The sequence below is a fragment of the Liolophura sinensis genome, chromosome 9 (genome assembly GCF_032854445.1).
Source record: "Liolophura sinensis isolate JHLJ2023 chromosome 9, CUHK_Ljap_v2, whole genome shotgun sequence".
NCBI lineage: Eukaryota > Metazoa > Mollusca > Polyplacophora > Chitonida > Chitonidae > Liolophura > Liolophura sinensis.
Genome location: NC_088303.1, coordinates 10,904,790 through 10,915,950, shown reverse-complemented (window position 1 = coordinate 10,915,950; position 11,161 = coordinate 10,904,790). Strand labels below are relative to the sequence as shown.

At 39.2% G+C, this 11,161-nt stretch overlaps 1 protein-coding gene across 1 annotated transcript; it reads left to right on the top strand.

Moving 5' to 3' along the window:
- Positions 1–7,462, top strand: LOC135474953 (charged multivesicular body protein 4b-like). Its single transcript, XM_064754656.1, has 5 exons — positions 1–330; positions 1,487–1,664; positions 3,426–3,537; positions 5,528–5,648; positions 6,988–7,462. Exons 1-5 carry the CDS (start codon positions 147–149, stop codon positions 7,050–7,052), a joined length of 660 nt encoding a protein of 219 aa, XP_064610726.1. The 5' UTR covers positions 1–146; the 3' UTR covers positions 7,053–7,462.
- Positions 7,463–11,161: the final 3,699 nt, after the last annotated feature.

Below are 11,161 nucleotides of genomic sequence, written 5' to 3'. Positions count from 1 at the left end.
TCCGCTAGGTGACAGAGAAGGCAGTGATTAGAGAACAACTTTTACACCGAAGTTATTTCTAATTTTTCATTTCGAAATCCCTTTATTAGTTAACTTAGGATATATTTTGTTCGTCATAATCTCTGTTTCCTAGGTTGAAATCAAATATGAGTTTGTTAGGTAAGATATTCGGGACAGGGAAGGACAAAAACAAGGCACCTTCTCCTCAAGAAGCCATCCAGCGACTCCGAGATGTCGAGGAAATGCTGATGAAAAAGTCTGCCTTCTGTGAAAAGAAAATCGAAGCTGAAATCGCCATTGCAAAGAAAAATGGAGTAAAAAATAAAAGAGGTGAGTGGTAGGGGAAGATGTGTAAACAGCGTTGGGAACAAGTAAGTACAGCCGCCAGAGACTTGCAGGTGGTAACTAGATATCACATACATGATCATTACATGTATTAGTCATATATTAGTTTCCTGTTTCATAAATAACGAATCATAATGTGTAAACTAACATCAAACAGATCAGAAATCATAGAGTACCAGTTCTCAAAACCATGGGTATTTTCCTAATCACACTTAAAACCTTTATAACATTTCCTACCTGACATTTCTTAAGTGGATATTCCCAGTCTGCGTAGTTTTTGTTGGACCACAGTTGGCTTATGTTGTTGTCAGATGTACCATTTGTAGACAGCAAATCCAGCAAACATCTGAACCGCCATCATTTGCCATATGAAAACTATACGGAGTATTCTCCACAATGGGGACTTTTTGCCTTGATGATGATCCTTCCTCTTGACAGATTGTCTGCTGTTCAGGACAGACAGTGAGTCCTCACTGAACTGGCAGCCATGTTTGCCTTATCAAGGCTTTTTTGAGGATGTACTTCACAATGCATACTATTCTCCATGCTGATGGCTGTTCTTGACACATAAAAATAGTGTGTTGTGCAGAAGAGACAGAAAGTCCCCATTGTGGAGAACAGTCCTCTTCATACTGCGCACATCCATGCCAATCTGCTAAAAAGAAAACGTGGCTGGCAGTTCAAATTTTGCCAGGTTTGTGGCCTAGAAATGATCAATTTGAGCGTGACCGAAGTTGATAGTAGTCCCCAAAAAAGTGCATCCTGTGAAATATAATTTGTGCTGTGATATTGACATGATGTTGCAGTACACACTGCTATTATGCCCATGCCATGTACAAAAAAAAAATCTGTTCTGCTTGTGTACAGATTTCAGGCTATTTTAAGACTTCATTGTATGCTGTACATGTAATTGTATGAGATGTATTTGTGGCACTGCTCCCGATTTGTTATTTCTTGTGCTTCCCCCTCTCCCAACACCTCAATACACCCAGACACAACATGCATATTCAGGATGCCAGAACTTAGGACTTGGAGTCAGTATGATCAAACTGCGATTACAACAAGTGGGCCTAATATAAATGACATTACTTGTACATGCATGTTGTCATTTATAGGATGTGGGATATGTCATTTGTTTCAGCGGCTCTGCAGGCTTTGAAAAGAAAGAAGAGGTATGAGAAGCAGTTGCAGCAGATAGATGGCACATTATCAACCATAGAGTTCCAGAGGGAGGCTTTAGAGAATGCCAGCACAAATGCAGAAGTTCTGAATGTGATGGGCACAGCTGCCAGGGCATTGAGAGGTGCACACAATAACATGTACGTATCATGTTATGGAATTCTATCTACTTTGCTAATGAGAATTGGTCATGTAGGAAATGGTTGATCTGTTGAGGCTCATTTGCTAAAGGCATGGCTGTCATTGCATTGAGAAGAACAAGAAAGACATCTTTGCTTTGTCAATAAAAATTTACAGGCTGGGCAAGAATGTAAAAAAAATTGAAAGTAGAATTGAGTATGAAAAAACAAATGCTAACAACATGTTATAAATACACATATTTGATTTGCAGACGCTGGGCCTCCGTGGCTCAGTTGGTTAGTGCGCTAGCGCAGCATAATGACCCAGGAGCCTCTCACCGATGTGGTCGCTGTGAGTTCAAGTCCAGCTTATGCTGCCTTCCTCTCAGGGCGTACATGGGAAGGTCTGCCAGCAACCTGCAGATGGTCATGGGTTTTTCCCGGGCTCTCCGGTTTCCTCCCACCATAATGCTGGCCTCCATCATATAAATGAAATATTCTTGAGTACGGCGTAAAACACGTATTAGATAAATAAATAGATTTGCAGGTGGCTTTCAGTGAAAGAAATACTCGGAATTATTTAAAAACCTTTCTATATTTCTTTATTTAGATATGTATTCTGTTAACTTTCAATAAGATCAAAAGGTCCATATGCCAGCCTCATTTCATAATGTTTAAAGGGACCCAAATTTGAGGTGACTAAAAAATGCCCAAAACTTGGAGATCATTTGATCAACACATCTCATTGATCCCCATGAAAAATCTATATCACTGGCTTGCCTAGTTTGGAGCCTTATTCAGCGAAATTTGTTTATTTCGAAAGTTGCATTCTGAACCTTGTCATCAGCCTTTGCTGTACCCTGAATGTCAGCTTCCATTAACAAGGCAGTGTTAACAAAATGTTAAGGGTGGTGTCTTAAAAAGTACTGCAGTTATTGACATCAGGCTGTGAACACATGTGAAGCACAATAACAGGAGGAAATTACATCGCTGATTCGTTGTGTACATATTAAAAACCGTAAATTACTGAATTCATGACTTAGTGTATTGTGTATAAAATTAATGTTAAAACAAAATGATATGGCTGGTATCTAAAAAAGTACAGCCTCTACTGAACTCAGGGTTTCCACACATGTAGAGCACAATAACACGAGCAGGATATTCCATTGCTGAATTACATTTTTGCCAAAAATCGCTAACACTTGTCCAAGAAACTGGGACGGCAAGAAAGAAAACAGCATTGGACATGTATAGGGACTGAACTACATGTATGTCTGTGAATTTTTGTAATGTTTCAACAAACAACTTGGTTAATTTAATCTTAACCTACTGAATAAGAAAGCTACGTCAGCAAGAGGTGGAACTTCTGGTTTTCAATACAGCAGGAATGTGAACAGTGACAGAATTCATAGGCTGCTGTTTATGAATACTGAAATATTCAGTTTTGATCCTGCCCAGAAAGTAAAGCGGGAAAATGGTGTGCCATGCTCTTTGTGGATTCAGTTTTAGGCATCCAAGTTGAGCATGATTATTTCTGTCATATGAAGTGAATATTTTACATCCAGTATTCAGTTTTGAACCACAAAATTTAGTTTTACACTCAGATTTACAACTGAAGTCTGTGGTAAAGAAAAAGTCATTATTAATTTACGTCAAGTGTTAATGTTACATCATTTCCAATGGCTGTGTATCTGTTGACGGCATTTCTTAGTAGAATTTCTACTTTTAAGAGTCAGATGCAGGAACAGTAACTAACATGCCATTCTGATTCGCTTTTTTCAGGGATGTGGACAAAGTTCATGACTTGATGGATGATGTACAGGAGCAGCAGGAAATAGCTCAGGAAATATCAGAAGCCATATCAAACCCTGTTGGCTTCCAAGATGTTGATGATGTAAGACATTTTCTTTCTATTTATTGGTATTCTCATTTGTGCATGTGTAATATGTTCCACTGCAGTCATTCTTTCTTTATTTGCATGAGTGTCCCATTGACTGAGCTGTCCGTGTTGCCTCAGTTTAGACCCAGCTCTTGGGTAAAGATTTATTAGTGTGTGTTCAGTCCCTGTTCCCACTGGCCTTTGGGTTAAACGATTTGTCAGTTACCTGACGGCTGGCAAAGTGTGATTGTTACCTCCTGGATTGACTTATTTCCTTTGCTCATAAACCCTATGGCTGTGAAGTCAGCAGAATAAACTTGTGCATGAAGTTAAATACGATTTCAGCTGGTTTTATGCGATATCAATATCGATATCTTTGCCCAAAATGACCAAACTAATTGTTTACTAATGGGGGTCAGCTAGTAGAAGAAGAAATTCCATGTGATTTTGATGGAAAAGATTCTCTTCCTTTCTGAGGTGTTTAGCAATAAAAATAGCCAAATCAGCACTCATCTAAGCATTTGTATGCTGTAATCCTGCTAATTTTCAGGACATTTTACTTGGAAGTGATTAAAGCAGATAATTGCAATTCTCAGTTTTTCAGAGAAGTAAAGACTTTGTTCACTGGATATACTAACCATGTGGGGGAAAATATTTATTCCTGTTTCACATTTACAGTGTACACTGGTTAAAAAGAGCAGACAGGAGAAGAGAAATAGAATTGCGTTCGCAGCAAGTGTTTCCTGGTTTAGGGGATTATCCTAATTGGCAAACAAATAATTTATGAAACTACTGATCATTACAGGGGCTTTAGTTAGAGCCTTGAAGATATAACTAATAAAAAGAGCTTGACTTCTGATTTTAAATTACAGATATTAGTTACAGATGCGAGTTGCAGTATGAAACTAAATAAGATAACTGTAGCTTGAAATTGTCAATAAAATATGACGCCTTTTTGCTATTTGTCTTTGTGTATGCATACTCATACAAGCTTGAGACTTTGTTATAAAAATAAGGGCAACTCTGTCATTATTCAAGAAGGGCACTTTGGTTTTTAGATTTTGTATGCAGACACTGTACAACAGAGGAAAATATTTACTAAGATACATGAAAACTCATATTTCTAGATTTATTACTATTTAATAAGACCACCATGTAAAGTTAGTACAATGTCGAGTATGGCCCGTTTTTCGCACATTCAAATCTGTGATGGATTGCACACCTGACGTGAAAACCGAAATCAGATGGGGGGCGGTCGATCTTTCATCTGTAAAACAGCTGAGCTTAAACAACTCAACAAATCAAAAATACTCTAACTTGCCTAATCTTAATCCTTTGTGGTAATATGCAGTCTGTTCTAGTTTTAATTTTAAACAAACAGTGAACCTGTGAGCATTTAATTATTATCTGACAGGACCAATTTGACGGACTTGACTGACCATGTGGAAAAATAAAATGGTGAAAACAAGGCAGTGATCGATGCATTTCTAACAGGTTTATCCATTGGTACAATTGAGACAATTTCCCAGTGAGTGTCCTGTTCTAATTATATTTATCAAACAACTATGGTGGACACTTTCGACACCCAACTGCCAGGCGTGAATTGATTTGATACGGTAATAAATTTATTGCGGCCAGAAGACAGAAAATTAGCCATAATGGTTTAAAGTAGGTATTAGTCAGTTACACCCCTGGATGAGCTTAGAACACATGTACAGTCAGTAAACTGAACTCCTGCTTGATTACAAACAGATGTTATGACCACAGATTTTCCTTACAGTTTATAGTTGACCACAAGCAGATAGGATTAGTACAGTCTGTCCAGTTAGGGGCCACTTGGTAATAGAACTCATCAACCCTTCTCCAAAGGGACAGGGCGGATATCCAGTCGCAGGGTGCCTAATGAGAGGGTGGGGTGATAGGCCCTCTGCTTTGTGCAAGCCAGGGGTCAGCTACAAGACATGTGAATAAATTTGGTGACAGGTGTTTTCTTGTGTGATTGTAGGATGAGTTGCTGGCAGAGTTAGAAGAGTTAGAGCAAGAAGAGTTAGACAAAGTGTTGTTGGAAGTGAACCCTGTAGGAGACCAGTTGCCAAGTGTACCAGACACCGAACCAGTTGCAGCAAGTAAGTTCAAACCAAGAAAACTGAAGTAACAAAATATGCCATGGTATGTTAAAGGTGCCAACAAGGCTAGCTCTGAGAACAATGGGCAATTTTCTTAGTGCAGCTGCCATGTTAACTTCACTGAAACATCATACGCACTAACCTGCAATTCAGTTCTGCCAGCAATGTCTTCAGAGTGTTAAGGCTGTGCACACTGAAAACAGGTTTCCTTAAAGTAATTCTAAAGTCATATCACGTCACGCAGACATAATAATATATATGTCACAGTTTAACTGTTAAAAGTGCCTTGAATATGATCCACATAAAAACTGTTGTGGTAATGACCAACAGATTGAGTAGCCATTTTGGATTAAAATGTAAATGAATGAAACTAAATCTAGAGCATCCTGTCTTCACTTTCTCAAAGAGGCAAAAACCGATACTAACCTTCTTGTCGTAAGCAAGACAAACATTTCGCTTTGAAAGCTTACATTTAAGTCTCGCTGTAAATTTAAGGTCTGTTTCATTCTTCCCAGCTTTATAACTTTCATAAATGCAAATTTCTTTTCTTCCATTCACTAAACTGTTTTTCTGTCTTTTCGCGTGTGCTGTTAACATGTCAAAGATGTACGCTACAAGAACATGTTTCCTTCAATCTTAACATTATTTTTTGTTTTTGTGATGACTGGAAAGGAACTGTAAGCAACTGTTTTAAAAAAGAAGACATTATTAATATTGGGAAGACCTGCCTAGTGTACTCTAGCAATGGAGTCGTGATTTTAAAAAATGGGGATTTGTGATTTTCAAACGCTATCTGACTGTCTGCGTCAATTTTGACAAGGCACTTTATAACGCCTACATTCAAATTTGGGAAGTAGGTTTATCATAAACTCCAGAGGTGGATCGTCGTGTTTGTTACAAGTTTGCAAAGCTTTCGTTGATAGACAACACAAACCCCTGCAGCAATTTTAGGAGAAAGCTAGTAGAAAACAGAAGTGTACACCTCATTAGTGGTCGACACTTTGGCGTTTTCATATATAATCAGTGCAGCATGTCACGAAAAAAGCTTTAGTCAAACAACTTTCATGTGATTGACTCAGAACATTTTACTTTTTCTGAATAAAGGGAGGACATGTTTTGATGCTGGTTTACATAACGTTCACTGGGTTCAATTTATCGATTTAAATAGTGTGTAAGCACGGCTTTAACAAGTTTTGAGTTTTGGGATTTGCTGGATTCTTCTGCAATCAGTTTGGGTTTCTTCACATACTGTACAAAGCTGATTACTATCCTTCACTGAAGCACAATAGAGAACAGAGTAAAAAACAATGTACAAGTAATGTGTGTGTTTCTACTGTAGGATCTGCACCCCCTAAGCAACAGGAGGATGATGAGATGGCACAGTTAGCAGCGTGGGCAAACTAATCAGGGGAGAGAACTGCCAGTGTTTCGACTGAACTACTGCATGTTGGGCAGTGACAGTACTGTCTGCATTCTCCTGGTCAATTTGGTCATGTGGGCCTGTACGATGTATTTATCCCATAACTGAAAAGGACTGGCCTGGCAGTGACTGTTTTTATACATGTGTATATATGGACTCAATCATGATGTAAATACCGGAAATCTGCCAAAGCAGAACTTTGTCATTACTCGCACTGGCTCAGTGAAACTATTAAAACGCCATTGGATTCTTATGTTATATTGCTACATATGTGTAGGTAACATGGGTTAATCTTTTGTTTTTGTCTCGCTTATTTTATTTCTCTTTCTTACTCTCAGTATGATAAACCAGCAGATTGCTTTTAAAAGTTCTGCTTAAAAGATGTAAAATTCCGGGGGGCTTGTGGGTGGGGGTGAGAGGGAGGGGGGATGCTGAGTAGTAGCATTGGTTTCATACCGTTAGGATTAAGCTTATATTTGTTGATTATAAACTGATGCTATCTGTTTGATGTATAAATAATGAGAAAGCAGTACGTGTGATCTTCCTATGTAAACAAAAGTGTGCCGTTGTAAAATCTGGGGAGACCATAACCCTCCAGAAGAGACCATTCTTTCAGTCGTATGTGCTTATATGGGATGTTCAAGGTGACCTCTCTTCTCTTGATGAAAGTGAAAATAATATTGAGTTACTAACGGGTAATGCGACTTTTTCGTAATGGCATCGTAGCCTTTATGTAACAAGTGACCAAGCAAACACTTGCAGAAATAGCTGAGGGTTGCAATCCTACAGCGAAAAACTTACTTACCCCATTATTAAGACTGCTTTTGGTAGCATACTGTCTGTTTCCAGTTCATTTCTGTGGTACTGTAAGTCTTCACTGAATGCTCCTCAGTGACTGTTCGACCTTTGACTGCCTACCACATCTACTGCCATTACCAGTAGCTCAAAGTGGACACCTGCAAATGTTTCAGGTCCAGTTGAGAAACACATGCAATGATCAATTTCTTGCTCAGATCTCAACGTAGCAGGCCTTTGGATCGGTCGAAGGGTGGATGATCCTGTAGAGATGTAATCAAGTCCTCTTTGTTAAAGTGCACTGTGCGATAAGAGCAGCCATGTTTCACTGTGAACCAGTGGCTGGAGTGTGGAGATTGATGGCTCTGTGGTACAGACGGATTGTCTCCCTTGTTTTTTTCTGGTAATGATTGAGGTATTGTTGAGTTTTAACCAAGTCAGGAAGACTGCCAAGATTTGAAATAATCACAAGGAGAACATGTTCAAACATCTCTTTGCTCTCCTAGATTTGGGTACACATGTGAACACGCTATCTATCTAACAGTGAAAGTTTTAGCGCTTATTTCACATCAACTGGAGGTATCATCCTTTTTGATATCATTTTTGTATTTCTTTATCTGTGATGATGGCCTAATATTCTGTCCACAAGATTGTTTACACATACATACATATTTAAAGTAACCTGTCTGCTACTCCTAGGCATTTGAGCAAGATGTCAGTACTGTGACTTTTTCTTGGAACTTTGCAGTTAGACATGTTATTATTCTCGTCTGAATTGTTTTGTGGTTTGTCCTATGCGCCATTAATACTAGAATATATGCCACAGGAAAGCAACGCTGAGGTATACTTTTTATGTGGCCATTTTGCAATCTAATTCATGTGAAATGAGGAGTGATTATTTTTCTATATTTCTGGACTCAACGTTTTTGGTACATAGGCATATATTTAGTGTGCTCATGATGCAAAGTTATCTCCCTTGATAGTGTGCAAGATCTCAAAAGTCAATCACCATGATGGACCAAACTGGTGTGTTGAACCAAAACACATTTCTGAAAACAGTCAGAATGCCTTGAAAGTTCAGTGGGTAGGTCAGTATAGGATCAGTATGGAATGAGAATGACTTATTGAGAGGTGCTGATTTTGTACCTGTTCACTAGGTACCCTTACCTTTGTGGTTACAGATGGCATAGCAGACTTCAGGTTTGAAAGGTGTAGACAGGTGCCCTTCGTACTTGTCAGTTCTAACCTGCAATTAAGGAAAATGTCGGTGCATTCATCAGTGATGTGGACTGTTTAATGTAGATGCTAAGATCACATCCTAAGTGTGTGAGATTGTTATATCAGAACTATGTAAGTAGAACAGTCAGACTGTGCTCAAGGATATGGTTCTTGTGATAGATCTCTCAGAAAGGAACCAGCAATAAAACAACTGTAATCGATGAAGCAGGACAAATGTAACTTACTTGATATGCTAAGCAGCAAAAAATAACCGATGGTGTCTAGTAGGCCCATAAATATTCATCACCCAAGCATATTGGTAAAACTAACCAATGGTCGGTTGGTTTGTGAGGAATGACTGATGGAATTCTCTCATTTGTTCTGTATATCTGGTCACATGCATTCAGTGAATGCAGGGTATATGAAATAATAGTATACAATCTGTTACTGCTTTACCAAATGTAGGGAGCTCCCTTCTTGGGGCCAAAAAGCCTGTGTTACTTAGGCCACTGGTTTTGTCAGATGAGTTAACCATTTATGTGTACAGATAGATATGTCATTAAAAAAATGGTATGCTGCCTGTAAATTTGTCAGACTTCAACATAATAAAACTTCCCATTATTGTATATGCAACTAGTGTGTCTCTGTTCGGTGTTCAGCTGGTTGTGAGAAGGTGTAATAGTTTTCTGTGTGGCTTTGCAGTCAGCTGGGCCTCACATTACGCTAAATTTTGTTCAAACTGGCAGAATTCAACTTGGCCTGATTTGGTTCATGGGGTACAAATCCCATGAAATAACAGCTGCTCTATAAGTGAAATATTCTTGAGTACAGCATAAAATACCTGTCAAATAAATAAATAAATCATCCAGTTAGGCCTTCCTAGACCAGCCTCTTAAAGTTACCTAATCGTTTGAATATCATCTAAGGAGGCATTCCTGGACCAGCTTCCTACCCCAGCCTGGGAACATCATCCAGCTGGGCATTCCCTGACCAGCCTCCTACCCCAGCCTGGGGACACCATCCAGCTGGGCATTCCCTGACCAGCCTCCTACCCCAGCCTGGGGACACCATCCAGCTGGGCATTCCCTGACCAGCCTCCTACCCCAGCCTGGGGACATCATCCAGCTGGGCATTCCCTGACCAGCCTCCTACCCCAGCCTGGGGACACCATCCAGCTGGGCATTCCCTGACCAGCCTCCTACCCCAGCCTGGGGACACCATCCAGCAAGGCATCCCTGTATCATCCCTTAGCCCAGCCTGGGGACTTCATCCAGTGAGGCATTCCTGGACCATTCTGATACCAGAGAGTTTTGGCCAAAAATATTCACTAAGCAATAAAATTTTCTGTATTTATGGAGAATAGCTCAAATTACAAGTTTTCAGTAAATATCAGAATTGTACCCATACTGTTCATTGTGTTAAAATGATTCCAATATTTGCAAATATCATAATGCGACACACTGTTTAAAATAATAAAAACTTTCATTGCCAATTTTGAACGGCAACACTTGCACTGATGAAGGTCACATTTTCTGATTGGTGAGTTCATGTATTTGAACTGTTCTAAAACAACACCAAAATTTTATTGGGTTTGCACTCACTCATTTCTTGCCAAAAATCATTGGGATAACCTCTTTAAACCCCAATGATACAAATCCATAAAGCTTACCAAGTAGTTGACAAACAACCTGATTAAAAGCCACAGGGAAACCACGAGGAGCTGGATTTAACGTAAGACGTGAATGGTGAAAGACTAAAGTGGATTCCAAGTAAGGTCTTTTGTCGGCTCGGCCAGCCTGTTTGGTGTAGATGCAACAATTTCCCCTCCTGAACAAAAACACGAGTGACCCCTGAAATATTCTTGTCTTCAACCAAAAAATCAACCGACAGTATTAGAATTTAATAGCCTTTTTTTAGTATGCCTTCAATGTGGATTCTTTCATCTTAAATACACGTTACGTGTAAGCTTTTATCCTGCATTACAAAATATTCCACTTTTCATTGGATAGCATCGGGGAGGTGTATTTTCCTGGTGCCACTTTCACAAAACTTCGTAAATCAATTTTACCTAGCTTTTCTT